The sequence below is a fragment of the Procambarus clarkii genome, chromosome 19 (assembly GCF_040958095.1).
Source record: "Procambarus clarkii isolate CNS0578487 chromosome 19, FALCON_Pclarkii_2.0, whole genome shotgun sequence".
NCBI classification, from domain to species: Eukaryota; Metazoa; Arthropoda; class Malacostraca; order Decapoda; family Cambaridae; genus Procambarus; species Procambarus clarkii.
Window position 1 is genome coordinate 26,465,014 of NC_091168.1, and position 27,561 is coordinate 26,492,574.

General features: G+C 39.8%; 2 protein-coding genes across 5 annotated transcripts in view; both read left to right on the forward strand.

Annotated features, from left to right (window-relative positions):
• Window positions 1–2,862, forward strand: part of LOC123752501 (lysosomal phospholipase A and acyltransferase-like) — a 44,737-nt gene extending 41,875 nt beyond the window's left edge. For both annotated transcript variants that reach the window (XM_069327197.1, XM_069327195.1), the window contains exon 8: window positions 1,809–2,862. In XM_069327197.1, the coding sequence (XP_069183298.1) occupies window positions 1,809–2,159 (351 nt within the window). In that variant the 3' untranslated portion in view covers window positions 2,160–2,862. The remainder of the gene's footprint in view (window positions 1–1,808) is intronic.
• Window positions 2,863–10,765: 7,903 nt separating this feature from the next.
• Window positions 10,766–27,561, forward strand: LOC123757601 (lysosomal phospholipase A and acyltransferase). 3 transcript variants are annotated; one of them, XM_045741404.2, is made up of 8 exons: window positions 10,766–10,940; window positions 13,888–14,030; window positions 16,002–16,233; window positions 18,518–18,742; window positions 20,459–20,630; window positions 20,981–21,103; window positions 23,393–23,492; window positions 27,169–27,561. In XM_045741404.2, exons 1-8 carry the CDS (start codon window positions 10,838–10,840, stop codon window positions 27,520–27,522), a joined length of 1,452 nt encoding a protein of 483 aa, XP_045597360.2. In that variant the 5' UTR covers window positions 10,766–10,837; the 3' UTR covers window positions 27,523–27,561. The 3 variants fall into 3 exon arrangements, with proteins under 3 accessions (XP_045597360.2, XP_045597361.2, XP_069183299.1); XM_069327198.1 differs by lacking the exon at window positions 10,766–10,940 and adding an exon at window positions 12,775–12,899; XM_045741405.2 differs by lacking the exon at window positions 18,518–18,742.

The following is a 27,561-nucleotide window of genomic DNA, read 5'->3' on the forward strand; positions in this document are numbered from 1 at the left end:
ATTCCACATTCTGGGTCCCTCGAGTTGTAGAGCATTTCTAGTTCGATTAAGTCGTACTCTTAGAATATCAAATAGGTATTTGTTTCTGGTGTGGTGCCCATGGGTTTTGTTACAACATTCTAGGAAGCTTTTAAGGTCAGGATTGGCATTACAGTTCACAGTTCTTCTTATTTTTCTTGATGGTACGTGTATTTTGCATGAAGGGTTTATCCACCCGATAACTGCACGAGTATAAATGTTGGGAAAGGCGTTAATGTTGAGAATGAAGGTTTCAAGGTAAATTCAGGAAAAAACTTGAATAAACATTTAAGGAGGGATGCTTTGCAACAGTTAACCCTGAAATATCTCGTCTTCTATGACCAAGATTTCTGCTCACATTTTGGAAGGGTAACATATATATATTTTAGAAGATTAAAAATATATAATACACTGTTTTAAAATAAACCATAAATGCACACATAAAATGACAAGAACTCATTCGAATCTACATATGACCTCTTCGCTCATACTGCCTCATGTCCCAGTATACGAGCTTTGCAATCCTGGAGTAGATGGTGTCCCAACGAACACTATATAATATATTGGGGTTGTTTATATTGGAGATTCTTAACGATCCCCAATATAAACATTGAGGCCTACAGCTGATAAACTGGAAGCCAGCATTTGGTCAAAGGTTCCACTATTATTCCCGAGGATATTTTCCAACTGAATTTTGAACTGAAGTAAGGTCCTGACATTTACGGCTTCGGCGGGTAAGCGGTTCCACAGGTTTATAATTCTATAGAGGTGAAATGGCATCTCCTATTTTCTGTCCTATATGGTGGCTTGATGAGCTTGAAGCGGCTCTTCCTTGTATGTTACATTTGACCTTTTTAAAGAAATAGCTTGGTAGGGTACCAGAGGTCAGGGAGCACTTTAAAGATATCACAACGTCACAAAAATGATGTACTAAATTGCCCGACACTAACCTAACCGAGGACCCACCAAGAGGAAAGTGACAACCCGTCAATTTTGCGATTTATTGTACATAAAAATATGATGTCGCTATGATTTAAAGTACATCATATTTCGGCCGTTATTTATGTCAAAATGCGATGTTCGATTCGAGAGGACAGGTTTCTACACTGCCAATTAACACTGATGTTCCACAGGGTTGTATCCCGCCTCTCAGCTGTCTTGATTGACAGTTGAGAGGCGGGCCGAAAGAGCAAAGCTCAACCCCCGCAAACACAACTAGGTGAATACAATTAGGTGAATACTTGGTCCACTCCTCTCTTATCTCATATATTATTATAACGACGTGCTAAATCAATATTTTCTTAGTTTATGCATCATTCTATTCATTAAATATGTTTTACGAGCCCATTGTAACTCACGTGTCATCATTCTAAATGTCTTTGTCGCTGCTCAACATACTTTACGATACTTGTAAGATCCATATGTCTTACTGTGGAATTGTTGATATATAACAACCCGAAAAGAAAACTGCCCGAAACGCTATGCGTGTTAGTGGCTATGGAAGAATGTAAGAACATCAATGTACTCTCACAACCCAGTGTTCCTTCTTATAAATAAATAAATAATATAAATAAATAACACCATTCAGGTATCTGCGGGAACATGAGAATTTAGCAGGCGCGGAAGTCGCTTTACACCAATTGTAATTAATAAATCTAAATCTAGCTCTTAAATGATTGATATACGATATTCACCAACACAATGAAGAAGAAACTAGTCTGCCATTTTCATGAATGTCTTATAACGGTCCTGTAAAACTAATCTAATACGCACAATTCTCATTGTTTCAGTGGGTGAATGAGCAGGAGCAGAAAATTTATCACGTGCCGGTGCCTAACATAGACCACATGGATATCATCAAGGTAGAACCCAGTCTCGGTTACCTCGTCAATTTACTCAGCACCATCACAAGAAGAAATGAGCAACGAGCTGGCGAGAAAATGGAGAATTTTATCCAAAGTGAGAAGATAAAGGAGAGAGAATTCTTAATGAAATATCCAGGTTTAGGAGAGGCTACCCAAGCCGCGCGTGAACCAGCGGTAGACCAAACACACCGGGATAACACCTCTTTAGAAAGCGGGGATATTAATCAGATAAGAGTACAACTCGACGAAACTCCCTCAGTGGTGACTGGATTTTAAATATGGAGGAAGCAGTATAAAGACTGTCGTCTCCCACTGCAAGAGTCAACATTACATACCTGTAATTATTATAGATTATCACGTTTCACGGTATCTTACTTTTAAGCGTTTTATTATAGGTTCTCGTGTCTTTCCATGTGTTTTTCACGTATTTTTTCAATTATATATATAAATGACTGTGTACGACAGTATAGGGTTTTTCATTTTACGTAGACAGAACTAATTAATGCTTTCTTGGAATGATATATATTAAGAGTATTGACCGAGGGAAATAATATTTAAAAAATATTCGACGCTTTTTACATGTGTCATCGCTCGCGAGTTTCTTTTTCTTGAATATAATGAACGTTTTACTCCTCTCAAGGCACAAATCACTGTTAATAATAGCTCTCCTAGTAATAGCAGGTCAGTATAGGCCAATTGAAACATATGTCTCTTCACATTGGCCACTGTTAATTACTCCCGCTCAATATTGCTGGGTCAGTTGGCCTACTAGAATGTATGTGCCTTGTCATTTTTACTGTTAACCCTTGGACTGCGCAAATCTAAACAACTTTAAACAATTAGAATTGGTATTCCTATTTTTTCTAAATGTAAGTTAAAATTAGCTAACCATTTTATTTTGTAATGCATACATTTCCTTGGATGTGTAGAATTTCATTAAATGAGAACATTGTTAGCTGTTTTCAAATCTTTAAACAGCTCTTATTTTTTAATTATCTTTTATTGCAACATTTATGTGAAAACGCTCATAATATGGATGGCAAGACAAACAAAAATAATCTCAGTATTTTGCACAAATAGTTTTTGACATGATGATGCCACATGCCTTAAAGTTATTTCAACTAACAACTTTTGTGATTAATAACATGACTTATCGTTTACTAAGTAATAACAGCCAGAAAAATGTCACATTTTGGCAATTACGAGGATTTATAAGCAGAGCTAAATTTTCACAGTTTTCAGTTTTTGTGAAAAATTATTAATAAATTCAGACCATATGTCAAAGATATAACAACCCTCCCATTTGGCGGGTCAGTACTTTAGTGCATCCGTCGACTACTTTATATATTGTTTACTTGCGTTCATTCATATGTTATAGCTTTTATATATATATATATATATATATGCAATTGACGATCACAAAACACTGATCATTTTATGCGGAAAATCCACAGAGAAATATGAAATGAGGTGAACGTTTCGGCTTTGTTAAAGCCTTTGTCAACACCAGACTGACTGAGGAGAAGGGAGAAGGGGGGAAGATATATAGGCCGACACCTGACCAACCCATCCCAAGGGTTGGTCAGGTGTAATTAACCAAAAACAGGTATAGCTTAGCTTAGCTATACCTGTTTTTGGTTAATTACACCTGACCAACCCTTGGGATGGGTTGGTCAGGTGTCGGCCTATATATCTTCCCCCCTTCTCCCTTCTCCTCAGTCAGTCTGGTGTTGACAAAGGCTTTAACAAAGCCGAAACGTTCACCTCATTTCATATTTCTCTGTGGATTTTCCGCATATATATATATTTATATGTGTGTGTGTCACGAAAATTAACACGTGATGAAGAATGTGAGTGTTAGACCACGAAACAAAAATTGAAACAGGAATTTCCCTAAGTACTTTCGTATTTAATAATACATCTTCAGAAAGGTGAAGATGTATTATTAAATACGAAAGTACTTAAGAAAATTACTGTTTCAATTTTTCCTTCGTGGTCTGACACTGTCATATATATTTATATATGTCATACTAATAGCCAGAACACACTACTTGGCCTAGTATGCAAGGCTCAATTTGCCTAACAGGCAGGTAATTTTTGTTATTTGTAAATATTTCAATTTAAATTGTTTATTTGAAATAATATTATTATATTAATAAACAATTTGAAAATAAATATTGTGACTAAGTGGCAGTGACTTTGTTATGTTAAGGTTAGCATAGGGTAAGTTAGGTTTAATCTAATTTCTGTTAATTTTGACTTAAATTTAAAAATAATTTAAATCATTTATAATATTTTAGCTGAAAGCTTTATCATTCCATAACAAAAAAATGTGAAATATATATTATTTCAAGAAAACTCGGCTTGTTAGGCAACTTGGCCTATTAGGTACAACATATATATACTGTATATATATATGAATATGTATGTTATATAGTCATACTTAATAGCCAGAACGCACTACTTGGCCTAGTATGCAAGGCTCAATTTGCTTAACAGGCAAGTGATTTTTGTTATTTAAAAAATATACAGTGTATATATATATATATATATATATATATATATATATATATATATATATATATATATATATATATATATGATGGCACAATGGGTAACACTGTGCCGGCATCTCCTACACTGTTGCAAGCGTTGACTTGAATCTTTTTACATTTGGGACTCAAATAATGAATTCATATGTTTTAATACGCTACTTAGGTATTCTTTCTATATGTATTGAATTTGTCCGTTTCTTTTATGGGTGTCACACATTATGGTCCAACTCTGTGATCAGCTACTTGGGAATAATAAAGATGTGGCTGGTATACAATTATGTATCACGTTGAATTATACGACTTTTACAGCGATGCCTTTCATTAGTTCCTTTGTGTAGCCGATTCACGTCTGTATGATTTGACAACTTTGTTTTTGTTGTTGCTTTGTGGTCGATAGTTTCCCATCGAGCAAAATTTGCGCGCGAAACGTTAAATTTGCATAGGATAGTATTTATCAATGTTTATTGTTTATTCAATATCATATCAACGTTGTTTGCCTCAATGGAAGAAGTGGACATTGTGAGGAATCACAGCAATGACATACAAATTACCATGCACGGCCAATAGCGTTTAAAATTCATCATGGACAGAAGCACAGTTCAATCTTCTTTTTTTCGAGAGAGATGTGTGTGTGTGTAGCCAAACTTACAACGTGCGTACACACGAACATGTACACTAGCATGTTTATATCCTCAGCAGTCTGATCTTGTGACTGGACAATTCAATAACCTAAGCAACCCACCTAACCCATCGAGGTCCATGCTCATTTATCCAAAGAAGCGTCACGGGATAAGGTGTATTAAGTGTGAGGACAGGATGTACTAGCCTAACACGCACACTCCCAAGCACTAATAATGTACGCAGTTAGGCTCTGGTGCAAAGACTTATCAGACAGTACCGCCATGCCTCTACTATACGTCCTTCCCTTGACCCACATACAGTGCCGGGTCTTGCTAAATTTGTTTCTTTAGATGTCTCTCAAAATTTGTTAAGATAAATACATTAGCGATGGAGAATGTGATTTTGCATTTGTTAATATCCTTATTTCATCCAGTCCTCAGACCAGGCTCGTTAAAGCTGCGGCCGTCCTCCAACATGAATCATCAATTTTAACGTACTGTGTATTAAAAATTTGTTTCTTCTCATGTATATATTAGTATTATTATATATTAAAGTTCAATGTATACTTAAGCGTAGGTTAAGTTAGGTGTTTCGGATCGATTGGCGATTATTTGTATTTGAAGTACATGGGTGAAATTAAGCATTTACTAAATTGCGATTCGAACAGAGGTCGTCAGCGAAGCACTGCTCAACAAACGAACATACGTCATCAGTGGTGAGTCGTCTGTAAACAGTTTTTCATTCACAAACATGGGGGGGGGTGGTGGCGGTTAAATTAACGAGCGTTTCGCCTTTGTTGATGAGGACATAGTGCTTAATCTGATTATGATCGAAACTATGGATCGGAGCGTGGTTCATTCCACTCCAAGTATATTCTGCCGTCAGTCCTCATTAACAAAGGCCAAATGCTGGTTAATGGGTACCAAGTGGTGCCCGGGTCTCTCTCTCTCTCCCAATTCATTCTTCCTCTCATAACATCACGAATAACACTATAAGAACATGATACATAGTTGGTTTATTAATTAACGATGATCTCCAGACAGTACCTTTGGCAGGCACGGTGGCTGGGGTGCACATCATGTAACCACATGCACCATCCCCAGGGTGGAGTCCCGCTCTGCGCAATAAGAGTCTGAAGCACTGCGCAACAGGCGTCTGGGGCACTGTGGCGTCTAAGGCATTGCGCAACATGTAGAAAACATAATTCTGAATATTCTCAAGGAGGGGTAACTATGTTTTTTGTTAATTATATTTAACGAGAAGTAGAAAAATGATGCGTGAATTGCAGAGAGAGAGAGAGAGAGAGAGACCACCAGGCTGGCAAGCAGTATGTGCTTTCATTCGTACTACTGCATATAATCAGCGTCTGTACACACACACACACACACATACAACCACAGCTATCAGGGGGCCTGATAGCTGAGTGGACAGCGCTCTGGACTCGTAATCCTAGAGCCTGGGTTCGATCTCCGGTGATGGCAGAAACAAAAGGGGCAGAGTTTCTTTCACCCTGATGTCCCTGTTACCTAGCAGTAAATAGGTACCTGGGAGTTAGACAGCTGTTAAGGGCTGCTTTCTGGGGATGTGTGTGTGGATAAAAAAAAATAGTAGTTAGTAACAGCTGATTGATTGACAGTTGAGAGGCGGGCCGAAAGAGCAGAGCTCAACCCCCGCAAGCACAACTAGGTGAATACATACACCGGACTGCATAGATGGTCAGAGAAATGGCTACTGGAGTTTAACACGAGCAAGTGTAAAGTTTTGGAAATGGGACTAGCTGACAACAGACCAAAGGGACAGTACACAATGAAGGGAACCTACCTAACAGTGACGATTCGAGAAAGGGACCTGGGAGTGAACGTAACACCAAATCTAACTCCTGAGGCAAATATAAATCGGAAATCGACAGCAGCGTACCCTCCGCTAGCAAAAATTAGAACGTCATTCAGAAACCTAAATAAGGAGGCCTTCAGAGCGCTTTACACTGTCTACGAGAGACCAATCTTAGAGTATGCAACCCCAGCATGGAGCCCCCACCTAAAGAAACCCATTAGGAAACTGGAAAATGTTCAGAAATTTGCGATGAGGCTCGTCCCGGAGTTGCAAGGGATGGGACATGAAAGCGACTGAAGGAACTGAGCCTGACGACGTTAGAAAAAGGGAAGGAGTGGTGAGATATGACAGCAGTATACAAAATATTTAGTGGAATTGACAGAATGGAAATAGACGAAATGTTCACACGGAATACCAACAGAATAAGGGGACATGGGTGGAAGATGGAAACTCAGATGAGTCATAGAGATGTTAGAACGTTTTCTTTTAACATGAGAGTAGTGGGAAAATGGAATGAACTAAAGGAGCAGGTTGAGGAAGCAAACACTATTCATAGCTTTAAAACTAGGTATGACAGAGAAGTAGGACCGGAGTCATTGCTTTAAACAACCGAAGGCTAGCAATGCGGAATTCAAGAGCACAATACTCGATCCTGCAGACACAAATAAGTGAGTACAAGTGGGTGAGTACACACACACACACTTAGAACCCTAAATCAGTGTTCTTTGAAGGCAATCTACACAACAATCTTTAGACCAATATTAACATATTCACCACCGGTTTGGAATTTACACCTTGTGAAATTAAAACCAAACTGAAAAAGAGCCAGAGCTGAAAGGGTTAACCTATGAAGATAGGTTAAGGGAACAAGACCTCACAACCTTGGATGAGAGAAGAAACAGAGTGAACATGATTGCAACATATAAGATACTAAGGGTAACTGACAAGGTGGACAAGGACAGCCTCATTACAGTGAGAGAAAGTAGGACAAGAAGACACAACTGGAAACACAAATGTGTGGAAGAACCCGCGCCTCACGACCAATTTGACCTGGATTCGAGTCGTGACCAGGGAGGCTTGTCTGGTCGCCAATCCTTAACTGTTCACCTCTCTTCACCCAGCAATAATTGCGTACCTGGTTGTTAACCGGTCGGCGGGTCGTGTTCCAGAGAAAGTAGTGAGGTATAAGGCTTACCATGAGCTATGGGGAGGGAAAGCTCTCAGTATAACAGCAGGAGTCATAAGTCGTCTATTGCTGTACCACTTCTCTGTTAAAAGAAAAAAGTACTGGAGAAAGTGTTAAGCTAGTACGACTATATAGCACTGGAAGGGATATGAGGACAAGGAGGTGAGATATGAAGACAAGAAGCTGGGATATGAGGTCATGGAGCTAGGATATGAGGTCAAGGAGCCGAGGGAGGACTGGTTGTGGGGAACCGGTGCCCAAGCACCTGGAACATTGGGGATCGAACGCCGACCTGCAAGAAACGAGGCTGCCGCTGTAAACGGCGAAATAAAAATTGAAACAGTAACACTACACCTAATCTGCCCTAGGCCTAAATAAACAATCCTAGGCCTAACACGCAATCGTATTACTAATTTACAAATATGTAGAAAACGTCAACTTTCTTAGCGGGAACATTCCATACTTCATACTTCTGTCCATAGTAACTATAGATACTATCATTTTTGGTGGACAAATTATTAATCCAGACCACTTCGTCAAAAGGTCAGATGTAACGCATATATTTACCTGAGAACCACTAACACTAATGGCCTCGACGAGGACAGGAAGCCGGCGTCTTATCGAAGGTCCCCCCTTTACCTTGAACTTGATAATCTTTTCCAACTGTACATTAAAAGTTAACAGAGTTTTGGCATTTACGGCTTCGGCGGGTAGGCGGTTCCAAGGGTTTATAACCGTGTGGATGGAAAAAGCATCTCCTGTTCTCAGTCCTACATTACATTATAATACAAGAAGCGCAACAGGTTCAAACTCTACGGGCTACTCATGCCCATGCCACTTCTTGGGTAGCTTAATCCCCATCAATCAGGTTCAGACTCCTTTAAACCACAATTCAAGTTCAAGTATGTTTATTGAGACAAGAAAGAAATACATCTCAAAGGGATAGAGTAGCTTAGGCTATTTCTACCCCCTTAAAAAAAACACAATTATGTAGGATAGAAAATAGATGCTGTTCTACTCATAAATTAAAGCACACCCATGGAACCGCCTACCCGCTGGAGCCATAAATGCCAACACATTACTAGAGTTCAAAATCCAGTAAGAAACAAATCCTCAGAAACAATTGGGGACCTTTGACAAACCACCGGCTTCCTGTCCTCGACGAGGCCAATTGAGTGTTAGTGGCCCCTCAGGTAAAGGTATGGATGACCACATTGGTCTAGATGACCTTGTCGACCTATAAGGGCTACGTACCTACTCTAGATAAGCCTCTCAAAAATATATCAATTTGTGGCTATGGAACTTTCTAGGCGTACGACGTCGTACGACGCCATTAGAAGTCCATAATATAATTTAGTAGCTGGCAGCGAACATGTAACAACATTAATCTTATCAATGAATCACGAGGTAAATTTTGAAGTAGACTTAATCTCAACATGTAAACACCGGTGAGTGCCAATAACAAGCACACAAACACACAATCACTGGGGCCTCGCGGCTGAGTGGACAGCGTTCGGTCGTTCTTTAACCCTGATGCACCTGTTCACCTAGCAGTAAATAGGTACCGCCAGATTCACGAAGCAGTTAAGCAAGTACTTACCAACGTGTACATCTTTCCTCAATCTTTGACGGCTTTGGTTACATTTATTAAACAGTTTACAATCATTATAACTTCCCAATCAACTGTTGTTATTCTTATAAACTGCCTCCTGGTGCTTCGGAGCTCATTAACTGTTTAATAATTGTAAACAAAGCCCCCAAAGATTGAGAAAGGATATTCTCGTGAATCTGGGCCCCTGAGAGTTAGACAGCTGCTACGGATTGCGTCATGGGAATGTGTACTCACCTAATTGTGCTTGCGGGGGTTGAGCTCTGGCTCTTTGGTCCCGCCTCTCAACTGTCAATCAACTGGTGTACAGGTTCCTGAGCCTATTGGGCTCTATCATATCTACACTTGAAACTGTGTATGGAGTCATGCAGCCTCCACCACATCACTTCCTAATGCATTAAATTTGTCAACCACTCTGACACTCAAAAAGTTCTTTCTAATATCTCTGTGGCTCATTTGGGCACTCAGTTTCCACCTGTGGACACACACCTGTAATTACCTAAGTGGAAATTACAGGTGTGTGTCCACAGGTGGAAACTGAGTGCCCAAATGAGCCACAGAGATATTAGAAAGAACTTTTTTGAGTGTCAGAGTGGTTGACCTGTGTGTGTGTGTGTGTGAGAGAAATATATGTAGTAGCAATAATAGATGAATAATAAATTGGTTAGAAAGGCGAGGTCCAACAGCTAATAGCTCGATTCTGCAGGCATAAATCGTAAATACAAATGCCAAAAATTGGCTAGGGGAAAATATCACACACACACTCATCCCGATGAAGTTATACAGATATATATCTGTATAACCAAATAGGCGCAAATTAAATATATATCCAAGATTACATATCGTGCCCGAAACTCTGTGCGTATTAGTGGCATTAGGTATATTATACAGTATATACTAGCTCTGTATATAAATCTAACATTTGTAAATGTTTCTAACTCATCTTCTATGTATGTACTTTTACATGAATAAATATTTTTTATTTTTTTTTGTATTTAGATGGTTGAAAAATATATATTAGATATATGAGAAGTGTGTATATATATATATTTATATATATATATGAGGGTCGGGTTGAGGAGCCAGCAACAGTGTGAGGCAGACAGCCGGACCGTGGTGAAGTGTACGCTCCGGCCCACGCCCCAGCGGGATGAGAGGAAACAGCCTCCTGTATCTTCTCCTTTTCCTAATCTCCGCCTTCTCTTGCTTTTCCAAAGTCAGCAGAACCAAATACATACCTCCGGTGGTGCTGAGTAAGTAGATCATATCCTCCTATGGGTTAAGAGGGGGAAGGAGTGTGGCTAGTAGTGAAGGGCTGCTGGTGCCACTCACAACTGTTGCGTAGCTAGTATCAGGGCGGGCTAGTGTTTCCCTGTTATATACACGCCTACTGGAGCCTATTACTACTACTACTAGCAGCTTAACTACACGCTGCTAGTACTATCGTGTTGAGGAGAGCTGTGTATAGCCAGCTAGTGATTGTCATGGAGACGCTGTCATTGAGAATGACATGAGAATCATTCATGATTCATGAGAATGACTCACTAGACACGTTTGTTACATGGGGTGGAGTCCATGACGGGTCTCTACTATTATTATATCTCAAGGTCAAGGATTTTGAGCAGACATTTATAATTATTGACAGCAAGTCTGGATAACCATATACTTGTAGCTCGTTCCCTCAGTGTCTTGGTTTCTCATTGTTTGTGACTAGACCCTTGTGACTAGATCAGGGTGGACCTCTCTCTCAGCATACCAGCCACAACAGTTGCCTAGCTCCTGGGTATCAATTTGTTGCTGGGTGAACAGAGGCATTAGGTGTAGGGGAAGATGCCTTGGTGTTTCATCCTGTATCACAGTGGTTCCCATTTTGTAGGGAGGGGGAGGGGGACAGCCCTATTTTCTAATACTAAAAAGCGCCCATCAGGGGTCATGACCCTGGGTTGGGAATCGCAGCTGTATAGAATCGAATAATTTTGTTGGCGAACTGTTTTGTACGAAGCAATCTATATTCTATCCCTCTTATAGATCGAAATAGGCATGAGATAACATTTTGTGAGACGACTGGGAAGTTACAGTAGTAAAAAAAGACCATAACAGGTCTAAAAATACGCGGTAAAGTTTATTTTAAATATTTAAATCTAACAAATTTATATAAAAAAATATTGTATATGGTCCTTTCTTTTTAACAAATGTTTTTCAAGCTTTTTCTATTTAACCTTCCTCAATATTTTAAAATTTAGTTTTCTTGCAATACTAGTTTGTTAGGCATAGTACAGCCATTCAAACAATTTTGAACAGTGGTAATTTTTTACCATCAACCTGTTGAACTCCATTCATGTTACCTGGAAGATACTTGAAGTGGGTTGTTTGGAGTTAGTGATGTGAAGTTGCCAGTTCCCAGACATTGAGTTATTGGTAAACTTGGTTTTTTTTAAAAATTGTTCATTGGAATGAATCGAAAGTGGAGGCGATCTATATAATGAGTCTGGAATGCATGCCGTATATATGTAATATCCATGGGGATATTGACACTTCGCAAGCGGCGCTTTACAAGCGTTTTGACATGGGTTCGTATCCTGGCCGAGGAGAATTTACTTGGCGCCAATCCTTAACTGTAGCCTCTGTTCACCCAGCAGTGAATGGGTACCTGGTTGTTAAACAATTTGACAGGTCATATTCTGGGGAAAAGTAGGATTAAGGACTTGCCAAAAATGTTATGCATGCTAGTGGCTGTATAAGAATGTAAGAACAGTATGTATAAATACCAAACAAAAAAACAATAATCATGGTCACTATATTGAACTGTGCAACATTTTTCAAATAATATCTTAGGTGACCACATTTTTCAGATTTTTCTTTGTATGCTGCTTATGTTTTATTGGTTTGCTGATGAAAATACAGTATGTATTTGCTGAAACAATCTTGATTTTTTTTCTTTATACTGCATATACAAGAGATTTTACATTCTTGTTCAGCCAATAGCATTCATAGCGTTTCGGGCAGGTCTTTATTCCTAATTTTTATACACACACGCACACATCCCCAGAAAACAGTCCGTAGCAGCTGTCTAGCTCCCAGGTACCTATTTACTAATAGATCAACAGGTGCATCAGGGTGGATGAAAGAAACTCTGCCCATTTGTTTCCGCCGGAAATCAAACCCGGACCCTTAGGACTACGGACCCCGAGTGCTATCCACTCAGCCGTCAGGTAGGTCCCCAGTAGGCATCATAGCCTAAATTACAAAGGTCTGGGTACTCAAACCATTTGTATATCCAAAATTTAGGATCACAAATTACTAAAGATATTTGGCACTATAGGGGCTTAGACTTTGGTATGAATTAATTTTATTGGGCAAGATTGTGGGCCTGACTTGTGCTAATCCCAACCTAGTACAACAATTCTGCCGGATGCTTTTCTTTAGTGAATAGCCTATACTGTACTGTATTAAATTCAACCATATGTCAGATGAGTGTATTGGTAGTTATATACCACAGGGTTATATACCATGGAATTGCATACCTACAGAAGCTATAAATGCCAAAATTTTGTTGACTTTTAACATCCAGCTGGAAAAAATCATCAGGACAAATGGAGGGGACTTTTGACAGGCCTTTTGACTTTTTTTTTTTGGAGGGGGGAGGGAGGGTGTCCCATGGACCACCGGTTGAGAACTACAGTACTACCTTAAGCTAACAACTGACCCTTTATGACATTCAGCTCACAACTGTTGAGCATGTACCTTATGAGTACCCCCTTATTGCTAGGTGAACACAGGCATTTGGCGTAAGGAAATATATCCCAAAGTTCTTGCCCTGCCCCGGCCGCTACAAGTCCAATTATGCAAGAATCTTGTTAAATATATGTAATATAAAAAAGCTTTTCCGTATCATGTAAATAAAAGAATATGAATGGTAATGTTATCCTTTACTGTATGTTGATCTCGCCAACATACATCGATTAACATCCCGTTGATCGATAAGCATTTTGTTATTGTAATAGGGTACAAATATCTGTAATCCAGAATTATGAGAATTTTGATTCTCATAATTTGCACATGCTTGGCACTGAACATTTTGACTGAAAGATAGTCCATCATATCTCCATTTGAAAGTACTGTACAATACTGTACTCGACTGTAAATTTTCACATTTGCTCAGTGCTGTTTTTATATTTATTTATTTGTCATTCATTTCAGTTCCAGGAGATGGAGGGTCTCAGATTGAAGCCAAGCTTGACAAGCCGTCGATCATTCATTACATCTGTCAAAAGAAGTCCGATTATTGGTTTGACTTATGGCTCAATATGGAACTGCTGCTTCCTGTTGTCATTGATTGTTGGGTATGTTGTATAATAATTTGTTGTATAATATAATAGTATGTTAAATAAATTCCTTATTAAGACTTCTCAATAGCTCGGTCGGTAGAGCTTCGGCCTCACACGCGCGAGATCCACGGTTCCAGTCTCCAAGAGCCCAGGTGAATGGAATAATAGTATGTTGGCTCTGAACTTTAAAAAACATTTTATTTTAACAAATCTTAGTAACCAAAACACATTACAGTATTCATGATGGTTTTTTGATAATTGCCATTTCTAATATATGCACATGGGCACAAACATGCATTGACATGCACACACATTAGAAAGAATTTTTTTTTTAATCGGAGTAGTTAACAAACGAAATACTTAGAAATGATGTGGTGGAGGCAGACTCCATATACAGTTTCAAATGTAGATATGATAAGGGTCCAAAAGGCTTGGGAACATTTATAGACCAAAGTTGGAATATGCAGCAGTTGTATAGTGCCCATATCTCAAGAAGCAAATTCAGTAACTGGGAAAGGTGTAGACATACAACTAAATGGCTCCCTAAATTTAAAAACGAGAGCTATTAGGAGAGGTTAGAGGCATTAAATAGACCAAAACTAGAAGACAGAAAAAAAGAGGTAATATGATTACTGCATACAAAGTACTGTAGTAACAGGAATCGACAAAATTTTCAAAAAACAATTTTGAAAATTGCAACTTCAAGAACAAGAGGACATAGGTTCAAACTAAGGAAACAAAGCTACTGAAAAACATAAGAAAGTTCCCTTTTGCAAACTGGTAAACGATTGGAACAAGTGAGAAGGCGATGGAGGTCAAAACTGTCGGTAGTTTCAAAGCTGCATATGACAGTACTGAAAAGACGGGACACCACGAGCATAGCTCTCATCCTGTAACTACCCACAACTATGAATCAACTGGTGTAATTACTTAAGATTACACATAACCAAAGAGCCAAAGCTCAACCCCCCCACAAGCACAACTAGTTGAGTACAACTAGGCAAGTATTTCCCACATACAGTGCTCTATATACACACATTCTTTTAGGGAATTAAAAAGGTAATAGACTGTGATTATTCATGGTTTTATTGAAGTGGAAAATATACCAAAGTAGTAAAAGCTGAAATTTGAAGGCTTATAATTACATTAGAAGACTTACTGAAAATGCTGCATGCTGACTTGGTAATTCATGAAATTGAATTATCCCACCGGTTAGGTCTGGTTTTCTAATGTGGAAGCAGCAGAGTATATGTAGAAACACAAGCGGGTGTTGACATAAGCTGGTAATATTATAGTTTATTTGTTTAAAAAAAATCCTGTCAAATAGATAAGGCAGTTTAAGGCAAATGGGGGTTTGCACAAGATCAGAAAATGACCTTGGAATATCATCTCTGAAGAGCTTGCCTATCTCCCCACCCCATTCTGACTGCACCCTCTCCTCTACTGACCCCCCCCCCCCACTCCTGCCCAACAACTTGGACTGGACAGTAGAGCACCAGTCTCGTTTCATGCAGGTCAGTGTTCAATCCCTGACTGCCCAAGGGGTTGGGCACCATTCCTCCTAACCCCCCTCCCCCCCCCCCAACCATCCCAAATCTTTATCCTGATACCTTCCAAGTTCTATAAAGTTGTAATGGCTTGGCACTTTCTCTTGATAGTTCCCTCTGCCACCCCACCTTCTCTACTTTGTTTCCCTTGAGCTCCCCACCTTTTTCAACCGTACTTTCAACAAAAGGTATGTCCCCTTGGTACAGACGTACCTTCAACAGAAGGTACTTCAGGTCCCCTTGACCTTCAACAAATCCACTCGAGCCTTTAGCCCCCATTATTTTCCTGAGCCTTTTTGGCCCGTAGTATAAGTTACAATGCTTGCAAACTAAGGTTAGCCTGTTTTAGTTATTATAATCTGTAGAATTATGCAGTATAATATAACATATTGAATTTAAAGATTGGTTTTTAAACTTATTCTGTATTTGTGACTTACAGGTGGATAACATGAGGCTGCTTTATGACAATGTGACTCGTACTACTATGAATTCTCCAGGCGTACAAACTAGAATTCCAGGATTTGGAAACACTTCAACAGTGGAGTGGTTGGATCCTAGCCAACGCTCACCAACAGGATACTTCAAGGATATTGTCAATGCTATGATTCCGCTGGGATACGAGAGAGGTGTTACGGTCCGCGGAGCTCCATTTGATTTTCGCAGAGCACCAAGTAAGTGTTTTGTTTCCATTTTAACGTTTTGAAGGCTTATAAAATTGTAAAGTGTGTTTATTTTTTACATAGAAAATACATAATTGAAAACAGGCAAAATTTACCCTTTTACACAAAAAGTTAAATGTGGCAAGGATTCCCTACATTGCAGCTGGTTGGAGGCTGGGAAATTCCCACCAATTTTTTTTTTCCTAATAAAGTGCACTATAATTTTTCCAAGTTTATAAAGAGAATTATGTTGGCATATACAGTATAATAAATGGATGATAGACTGGTGAAGATAGTGTGTGAGTAAATTTGATAACAGCATGAGAGGCAGGAAAGGAAGTAGGTGAGTGGACATGTCATGTGAGGAAGGTAGTGAGTAAAGCACTATTTTTAGTAAGACACAAGGTTTGGTGGAAATGGTTTGCAAGGAGTATTATGTTACAACTGCTCTCTTTTTGCCAAACCTTATAATAAGCCTGTGAATGCCATCTTACCATACAGTAGTTGGGCGAATAATTAAGAAAGGAAAGTGCTGATAATACTTGCCTCAACTGATTCATTTTCTTATGACAAATGTCCTAGACTCGTTCTCCCAACGCTTCACTTCCTGAAGCTTTGTTCTCTACTCTACCTGGCTCAGAAATAGTCACGTAATAATGGGGAGCCTATAAAATTGAACAAGCCCTAAAACCCCAACTACTATTGGCTGAGTTAACCCACATGTTATTCACACTATTTATGGAAGAGTCCCTGTAGTAGCTCCCCCTAAGCTATAACACTAGGGCTGCCAAGCATTGCAGAATCACACCAGGCCTCTGAGACCACCTAAACCTTCTTAGAGTCAAGACCAGAAACTGGCTGTCTCTACAAGCTTAGAAATCAGAAATGAATTCAAAACCAAGAAAAAATCCATTACAGTATGAGTAAATGAAAACAAGTAACTACTGTAATTAAGAGAAATCAGTAACCTTGATGAAAACAAGGCAAACAATCATTACCGTAGGGTAAACAAACCAGCTGTAATGTGCTCGATTGCTACCAGATGGCAACTTGGTCACCCAGGATCCCTTTCAGGCAGCCACTTCATCAAGTCCACATTTAGCTTTGCTTGATGAGGAATGAAATGGTCCTCATTGAGCCATTGCTTTGTTTTTGCTTAATTTACTGTTTATGGTTTGTGTTTTGTGCTACCCATCCTGTGTGTGTGTGTCCTGCTATTTGTTGGAGTTCTTTTCCCTGGTACCTATCTGGTTTGTCTCTTCCTAGTGTGTTTTTACAACATGAAGATTACACACCAAACCCACTATGGACATTGAAATACAACACAGAGCACCTAGATGTTTCTAAAGACCAAGTAAGAGTGCTCATGATTTAGGTTTCAGAAACAAGGCAGTAGGATCAGATTAAGATTCTGCTCGAAAAACTAAATGTATTGGTGGCTTTGCAAAAATATAAGAACACCAATGTTGTATACTCTCACAACCCAATGTCCCTTCTTGTATATAAACACAGTACTGTTAATAAATAACTATTAAGTTCCACCTTGGGTCCTATGTGAGTGATCCTGAACAATATAGTGCTCCAATCACTATGTTTTCCAGTCATCTTTGCAAACAGGAAGCTTTACAAACATTTGGAAAGAAGGCAAACATAGTTCCAATATTCAGAAATAGGACAGAGGGAACCCTTTAACCTATAGCTAAGTACTGTATCATTGTGTAGTGTGGTTCCCCTATTGCTGAAAAAAGTAATGAGAGATGGGTATAATATCTCAAAAGAAAGGACATAATAAGACATGCTTTTTTTTTTATCTGGAAGCTGGAAGATTATGATAGCAATGGATGCTAAGATATTGGTCAGAATTCAAAACTTGGGTTTGATTTCTAGGCAGGACAAGACATTCAGGCACTTTTCCTTATGTTCACCTAGCAATAAATGTATATCTGGGAGTTGGGCAACTGTTATTGGCCAAGGGCAGAAGTGGCGAACCTTTTTTTTTTTTTAAGGTGTTTGTCCAAATTGGAGATAGTCTTCTAAAATATTATCTCGAATGCCCATGGAGAACAAAATGCTTTAAAATATTCTTAAATAAGCCTGTTTAGGCAGCAATAACACATCTGAATTCTTGTAAATGGGACAACTAGGAATTATTTATTAATAACTAGTATTTCACATACCGCTAAAGTAAAATTAACAAAATTAGTAGCACTACTACAATAATTTTGCAGTATTGTTACTAATCGCAATAATATTTTAATAATGATCAAAGGTATTGCAATAATGTTTTATATTACAGATGAACACAGCGAATATTTTATACAACTGCGTCAGTTGATTGAGGAGACTTACCAGTACACTGGGCAAAAGATTGTCCTTCTTGTACACAGCATGGGGGCACCAATGACACAGTACTTCCTAAACCACCTGCCCCAAGACTGGAAAGACAGATATATTGAAACAATGGTTTCCTTAGCTGGTGCTTGGGGAGGCTCTGTCAAAGCTGTCAAAGTTTATACTGCAGGTGAGATATAACACTATACTGTATAGGATAAAAACCCACAGTTGTGTATATGTGAAATTTATGTAAGGAATTTACACCAAGTATTTCACTCTCTCCTGAGTCCTTTGTTAAGGTCTGAGTGTGTGATTAGGATGACACTTACATCTCAATGTCTAAACTGATTAGATGTTAAGATGTAAGTCTCATCCTAATCACACACTCGGATCTTGATAAAGCACTCAGGTGTGCAAAAAGACTTGGTGTAAATTCCTTACAAAATTTCACTTGTACAAAAGTGTGGGTTTTTAATCCTACGTTGTTATGTCTGTGAGAAGACATTACCATTACTAACTACTAGTATACTGTATGTTGCTTCATATGTCTAAGTGTTATACAGTATTCACATTTAGGGCATTTTACCTTTGTGATGCCTCATAAACTGTGTTGTTCTTTTGGTCTCCTATTTCCTCTTCCATGCAGTAGATTTATAAAGAAAAGAACCAAGGCGTTATGATCCACCAGTTGTTGAAAGTCACTCAGCAAATAGGAACTGTATTAAAAACACCAATTAAATGAACTCTTGATTTTAAGGAGAGGAAGGTGGTTCTTCAGCTTTACAAATACCTAGTGAGCCCCCTCCCTCCCCCACTAGAACTGCTGTATTCATGTATGGAGATCTTGTCTTTTAGTGGGCATATCTGCTTTGGATAAAGTTCAGTGCAGAGAGATGAAAATCATCCCTGAACTAACTCGACTATCAATCCAGGAAAGGTTGAGGCCTCAGGACTAGCAAAACTACGAACCAGATACGACAGAGCTGATTACATTGAGACCTTTAAAATACTGACTAAATTTGAAGATATCAATGCAGTCTACTTTTTTAAAAGGTCCCATGTAACACACTCAAAGGGCAGTGGTTTCAGTTGCAACAAACAACAATGTAGGTAAAAAAAAAAAGAGATGTTTTTTCTCTGATAGGGTAATAAACCCATGGAATCGGCTTCCCATCAGAGCCATAAATGCAAAAATACTTTCCAGTTCAAAATTCAGCTGGAAAAATCCTCAAGAATAATAGGGGGACAGATCTGACAACCAGCTAGCCTCCTGTTCCTGTCAAGTGTACTAAGGATGGTGGCCCTTGGGTAAATATATTGACTGGGGCAATAAATTTTCTTCTTATGTATGTTTAACATGTCTTTGTATGTGTCCTGCTTTCTTCTCACTGACCAATACTTGTACTCGCTTAGATGCGCTTGCAGGGTTAGCTAGGCTCCTAGCCCCGCCTTTTGAATGTTCGTAGATTAATGCAGTGACTCATTTCTCACGCTTTTATCATATTTACAGTTAACATTTTGTATCGAATTTCCTGTAATGACTTCTGCGTCTAACCGAAACTGAAACCTATGCTCATTAAATATCATATTATTTTCTGTGGCCCATTGAAAGACTGAAGATGTGCTCAGTATTGGTAGAGGTTTCAAGTATGACAAAACAGTAATGGTTATAAGTATATGCTGATTGGGGGGGGGGGACAGGAAGCCCTTAAATTGTAAGGCTAGATGCAAGTGCCATGCTGTGGATAGTTTGAGTCATTTGCAATGCTAAATATATTGGTTAAACTTAGTTATCAAAAGTTTAATGGACATTATTTTGTTCTCCATCATGATGGATGATATTTGACTTAACTGGTAATTTTTCTGGGTTAAGAGTTCCCCTTACACTATCTTTGTTTTGCAGGAGACAACTTGGGCATTTATGTCATTAGTGCAGCGAAAGTGCGAGCAGAGCAGAGGTCGGCTCCTAGTTTGGCATTTCTCTTGCCCTCAGATGAACTCTGGGGACCAAATGAAACCATAGTTGAAACTCCAACCAAAAACTACTCTGCAGCAGACTTCAAGGAGTTATTTGAGTCTGTATCTTTTTAATTATGGTCAATGTGAACATAACAGTGGGAAAAGTTAAGGCTACCTATTCATGTGTATACTGTACTGCACTTATCCACATTATGCCTGAACGATAAGAATATTAATTATAGTCATAAACCTGTAAGTTTTGTTATCTGCGTAGGTCACCATGCAATTTTAAAATTAACATTTGATATAATTCTAGTTACTTAGTCATTTAAGCAATTGAAATGGTTTGATAAAAAATGTTCTCAGGGCTCAATTGTGCTGTACTGTTGTAATTCATGAAAAGGTTAGATTGATATACTGTAGGTAAGTGGAAATATATGTTTACTAATGGTCATGTATATTGCAGGGATTTAAATTTACCCGACGCGTATAACATGTACTTGGACACCAAAGATCTTCTGCGTAATGCTCCAGCCCCAGGACTAGAGTTACATTGTTTACATGGTGAAGGGGTTGACACTGTGGAAAAGTAGGTTCTATCTTGTATTATATATTCATTTAGAAAATTCTATAGCTGTTGATATTAGTGTTACAAATACTGAATGCTTGGTAGAACTGTCATCACTGTAATAATATAGTTAGTTTAGTCTTAATTATGTGTCGTATGTAGCTATTGAGCCCTGCTGCAAAACATTTGGTCTGTTCCATTAACTCTGCATCTCTCAAGCATGGAATTGTGGCATCTGTTTTGTCTGCCACTATGCAGATAAAGTAAATATTTACTTATGACAAAGAAATTTGTGAAATTCCGAGGACACAGCATGGTTTTCGGTGAAACCTTAAACTTGCTGATGATTGATAACCCAAATTAATTATTCGTGAACCTGATACCAGTCTTGACTCGCATCTCAGATGTCACCCTACCACCACTAGACTTTGAAGTAACCATAGGCAGCAAACCCATGCATTTTGCCCCAGATCAAAATTCCTGGAATTTTACAGTTATCAAAAATTGGTTGAAAAAATTATCACGGGCCATAAACAGTAGTTGGAGACGAATCTTAGATACCAATGTCATCCTTGGCACTCCTAAAATGGTGATCATGCCTACCCACAAAGGTGTCAATAAAGTGTCAAAGTTCTGTAAACCAATATCATAACATCACATGTTATAAAAAATCTATGAAAAATGCTAAGAAAGAAAGATCACAAAATACATAGAATCACATCTGCAAAGCGAATGTGAATATAGAAAAGGATGCTCCCGGCTCTCAAAATTGTTAGATTACTGTGACATAACCTTGTATGTCATGGTAGATGAACAAAACAGATGTTTTACACACGAAAATCACAATAGCGTGATATATCAAATTAACAAATCCAAGTAAGTGGATTGAAGTAAGGGCATAGAGGTCAAACATTTGGTTGACAGAACCCGGGTGCATGAGGAAATTGTGTGAAACCCCAATTAGGCTTCGGAGAAGCTTCGGGATCCTAATGAGGACAGGAGCACTCCAGGTTTCAATTCTTTTAACAATGTCATGGAAAAGTTGACTAAGGCGCAGCTGGGAACATCCTGTGCGTAGGTTCGAACCCTCATAACGGTCCTTGTGCATTTTTTCATTAAAACAGATGTTTTGTTTGTCATACACAAACTTCATGAAAGCTCTTATCAAATGTGACCGTAGTGTAACTACACAAAACATACATGAAAGAAATAACTGGTAAGATAGCAAGATGGATTTTTGATTTCCAAATGAACAGCTCCCAGAGAATAATACAGTAGTCAAAAAAGTAAGTTCTGGATCATCTAACTTGAAAAGCTCATTTCCCCATGATATCGTTACTTGCTCCACAACCATTCCTCATTCTCTATTACCATGTCATAATTTGCAAATATTACTGAGAGTTTTATAGGAGCAGAAACTTTAGAGGATATAGCATACCTCCAAACTGATATAAGCCAGGTTTTTCAGAAAGCCTCATAAACAATATGATGCTATAAACAAATTCCAGCTTGTGTGTTATGGCAAAAAAACAAAAAAACAAACTGGAGCTGCATAAAAAAGCCAAACCACATTGCAGAAAGAAAAAGCAACATAAAAGATCTGAGTGTCATCTTGTTGGAAGACCTTACTTTTAATGACTGCATTAAAATACCTGTCACAATTGCAAGAAAAATTCTAAGCTGCATAACAAGATTTTTTCAAATAAGAGATGCCAAACCAATGATGGTACTTTAAGACACTAGTACAGTAATATCTAGTGTGGAATATTGCTGCACTCTAGCAAGAGCAGTTGCTGACTTGGAGAAAGTGCAGAGAACTTGTACTGAAGTGTAGGTGAGGGAATTGCATAATAATTTTCACCTGGAAATTTTTTTAAGTCACATCTCCAAACTAGTCAAATCGCCAAACTAAAATGATTTTTTACGAGACCAGAAAACGTGGCAGAATGTGTTAAGTAGCCCCATTGAAAAATAGTATTACAATAGATACTCTTTCAAGAGAGAATTCTATATTAAAGGCCCAAGGCTTTTCAATCTCCTCCCTTTAAATATATGAGGCACAGCTAGCTAACCTCTTGCTATTCAAGAAGGAGAGCTTGATGAACCAGATCAAGGGTACCTGATCAGCTGTGGGAAATATTAAATAGATAATAATGATGTTTGTTCCTTTAACAACCTTTTAGCTTCTTATTGTTTATAACTTGTGTGAATTCTTTATATTTAATAATTCAGATTGTTTAAGTCACATTGTGTGCTCAGTTAGATACCTTTTAAAATGAATGTTGAGATGAGGTATTTGGTTTCATACAGGCTGATCTATCCAAGTGGGAAGTTTCCCGATAGTCCAGCTATTATTAATGGAGGAGGGGATGGAACAGTCAACACACGCAGTGCTCAAGTTTGTCTTAAAGTAAGTTTTCAACTATTTTTTTGTCGGAACAGTTTAACTTCAATTATCTGAATCAATTGCTATGTCTGGATATCCAGACAACTAGAAAGGTTGATAACCGAATTCAAATTGGAAGACTATTTTATTTTTGTTTTATATTTTGAGATGGTAAAAACACTAATAATTATGTTGATATGAATACACCAATGTTTATGGTGGAAACCAATTACATTACTGTGGAGAGCCCCTCTGGCTCCCTGGAGCTTACCGGGCTGATATGTATGTATTAGACCGAGGCATCAGTCAATTTGATTGGAGTTCTATGCCTTCTGGGAACTCGAGCCAGAACCTGGCCCCCCTTAGAGAGGCACGAGGAGCAATGGCCTATAGCAACCCCCATGTGGTTGAAAGCATTCCATGTCTGCTATTGATCAGGTTAGGCACTCATAGGTAGGCATCTCAAAACAAACTCCACCTGGTTAAAATTTGCTACCGAAAACGGAACTATCAAGCAGAATTCCCAATACAAAAACAAGCAAACAAGCATGACATCACAAATGCCGTTGCACCACTGTCTGTGTAGCTTCCCCCTTCCCGGAAGGGTGGAAGGGGAAGTCCCAGACCCTTGTGCCGGCTATCCAACCCCCAGTTCTGAGGCTATGTTGAATGGCAGTCGTTCAACTCTGGCTCCTGTCTCTTTGCAGTGCTGTGCCTTTGGGGGCAGTGTTCTGCTGTGTGGTGGTGTGCGAGCCAGTAGTAATTCATGTAGTACTGGGGCTGCATGCGCCTAGGGCTACCTTCCCTAGGTTCCCTGTAAGTACTGCCCTTGCGACTTGGGGTTATCGTCTACAAGTCATTTGGGGACTACTATACTGTACCTCCGTAGGGTCTCGGTGATTGCCCGCCCTCGGGGGTCAGCTGGGATTTTCATAGCCACTGTTTGACCTTGGGTAGGAGGTAGTATGGTGGCTGGTAGGGGCACAATGTACTGTGCACCTATTATCACAGCGGCCGGTTCTGTTCCTCCTGGGGACGTTGCGCTTTTGCAGGGTTTTCTTTTTCTTTTTGTTTGTTTCCAGGTGGAGGGGTCTGCCCCTTGGTCATTGTCCTCTCTCTATTATTCGGGTGGTCCCCCGCTAGGTCCCCGTGATTGTACACTTTGCAGTGATTCAGCTTTAATTGTTTTTGGTAGTTTGGGCCAACCGGTTAGCAGTACCTTGCCTGGGGTTCCCTTAGCAGTTAGCCTAAGGGCCCTGGAAAACCACATTTGGGCTCATTGGTCCAATGGATGCATCCTCTGGGTCCCATCTCGCCTTGTGCGAGTTCGAAGGATGACATTTCCTAGACCCTGTCCCCTTGTCTCAGGGTGACATTCACCGGGTTTGCCTCAATAATGCTGTCTGTTGGGTCGATGATACCTTTGACCCAGAATCCTGTGAGTGGTGTTCCTTGCTGGTGCTCCAATTCATCCAGTCCACTGATACTGATAATCGGGTGCAGGCAGCTTCAGCGTTGCATGCAAGGTTTCGGTTGCTGCAATGTGCTTGTTTGGTTGCCTTTCCGGATGCCCTGCGGCTGCCCCGCTTTAGTTATAGGGCCCCGAACTTGGGGGCGTTAGTCTCTTTGACTTTGGTTTTGTCCACACTCCCTGGTCCTTTCCCTGCTGCTGTTTTTCCTGCTGCCCCCCCCCCCCTCCTCCATCTGCCGGGTCCCAAACGTCTGGGGGGGGGGGGGGTTCGGAGTCGAGGCAGGGTTTAGATGGTGGTGAGACTCGGGCGGTCATGGGGGTTGCCCCATCCAGTTCGGCGACAGAGGCATTTGAGTCTGCTCCTCCAGCTGGGGCTGTGGCCTCTGCCTTTTCTTTAGGGGGTGGAAGATTTGGAAAACGGCTCGGCCTCGGATCCTGGCATGGAAGATCCCAGAATGGGGGAAGAGTTAACTTAGGGGGCTTGGGGCCCCATTTGACCATGCTTGGGTGTTGGTACCCTCGATGCAGGGCTTGTTGTTGCAAGGGGAGGGGGTTTTCTTACCCCACCCCCTCTCTGTGTACGAATTTGATGTGGGTTCTGCTCTTCCCAGGGTTCGACTCCACGTTCCCTTGGGTTTTTCAGTCCCTTCCGGAAGTTTTCAGCTTCCCGCATCCCGCCTAAGAAGGTTTGGGAGGCACTTGCGGCGTACCTTCTGTGTGACCCGGATTGCGCCTCAGTAATGGGCCCTTCCTCATTTGAGTTCAGTTCTACTTTTCCTTATTGGGTGCGTTACGAGGTTCCGGTGTCGTCCTGGTTAACAGACTACCTTTTCTTTTCTTTGAGGGTGTGGCATTTGTTCCTGGTTGATACCTGGTTGATGGGGTTCTGGGAGTTTTTCTACTCCCCAACTTCCGTCAAACCTGCACGCTTGAATAGCGGGAATCTTAGGTGGTATTCAGGTTTACCTGGGGGCGAGTTGGAGCACCTCAATCATGCTTATTTGCCCCCATTCTTCCTAGGGATATTGGCCAGGTGCAGCTTTATGTGCAAGTTCCCGTCCTTTCAGTGTCCCTGGTAGCTGAGGATTTGTGCGCCCAGGGGTACTTGGCTTCAGTTTTGCGTTTCTTTTCCTCACTCGAGCTGTCTTCAGGCTGGCTTGAGGGGAGGATGTGGAGGCGCTGGTTGCCGTGCCAGTGTCTGGTGCTCTTGCCTCGGTAGCTCGGGCATCAGCTACCTTGTTGAAGTTTTGTGCCGATTCTGTAGGAGGCGGTGTCTCTGTTCTATGCTTCTCACCCCGTGTGCTGGCAGGCTGTGCCTCGCTCACTCCTTGGAATCCGCATGGGCTCTAAGGTTTTCGTTGCCCTTTTCAGATTCTGTGGTTGTGCAGTATCTGCAGGTGGCTTCGTCTAGCTGTCGCACTTGTTTGTTCTCCGTGGGGGTCTTTCCCGGAAGGGTCATGCCAGGGTTCGGGGTTCCAGATAGAGCTACAGATTTTACAGGAAAGAGATGGTTGGGTTGAAAGCATTTACCTGGACCTAAAAAAAATGTTGACATTCCCACGTAAGAGGTTGTTTGAGAAACTAAAACATACTAGAGGGGGTGACAGGAAAACTTGTAAAACAGATGGAAAATTTGACAGAAAAATGAGGGTGGTAATCAGAGGCATTATATCAGACCGATGAAATGTTAAAAGTGGTGTACCACAGGGTTTAGTTCTAGCACCAGTAATGTTCACCATTTTCATAAACTATCTACCAGAAAGAATCCAAATTATATGAACATATTTAGTGATAATGCCAAGCTACAGTACTATGGAAGATAAGAAACTTAAACGATTGGGGACTTCAATTAGAAGCAAAGTTATGATTTTTTTTTTTTTGAGCTTGAAAGCTAAAAGTTGTATTTTCATCACATTGGCAACCCTGCTGTATAATATCATGCGTCACTGAGGATAAGATTTCTCGTTATGGATGTTACTCTAAGATCCTACCAAATTTCATAGAAATCTGAGATGGCCAGGTTGGGAGCTGTGATATTTTATATGGAAAGACCCATAGGAAATGGATACAATAGGTAAGAGAAGTCACAAAATTATATAGCAGTAATTAAATTGTCAAAATAAACACAGGGATAAAGAAAACAGTATTTCCCATTTCTATTTTGTGCTTGGAGCTACATATAATAGACATAATAGATAATAAATGTAACAAAATATATATTTTTTCCAGTGGGCAGACAAACAGAAATATAAAATCCATTACAAGACATTTAAAGGTGTAGACCACATGCAGATACTGCGGGACAAAGGAAGCATCAGCTATGTAGTCGAACTGCTCTCAAACATCACCGTGAAGAACGAGCGACAGGCCAAGATGAAGATGATCAATTTAGAAAATCTTGAAAAAAGAAAAGACAAGGAATTTCTTAGAAATTATGCCATAAATGGAAGAAAAAGGGAAATTCTAAACATGGATGAAAATAAACTTGCAAGTGAGGACAGTAAAAGACATAATGCAATTACAAAGAAATTTTACAATGTCATGGTACAAGACGATGGCCCTTTGTTAGGGAAGGGATTGTGATCATAGGTTCTGCATTAGATATAAATTCCTGTGCCAGTT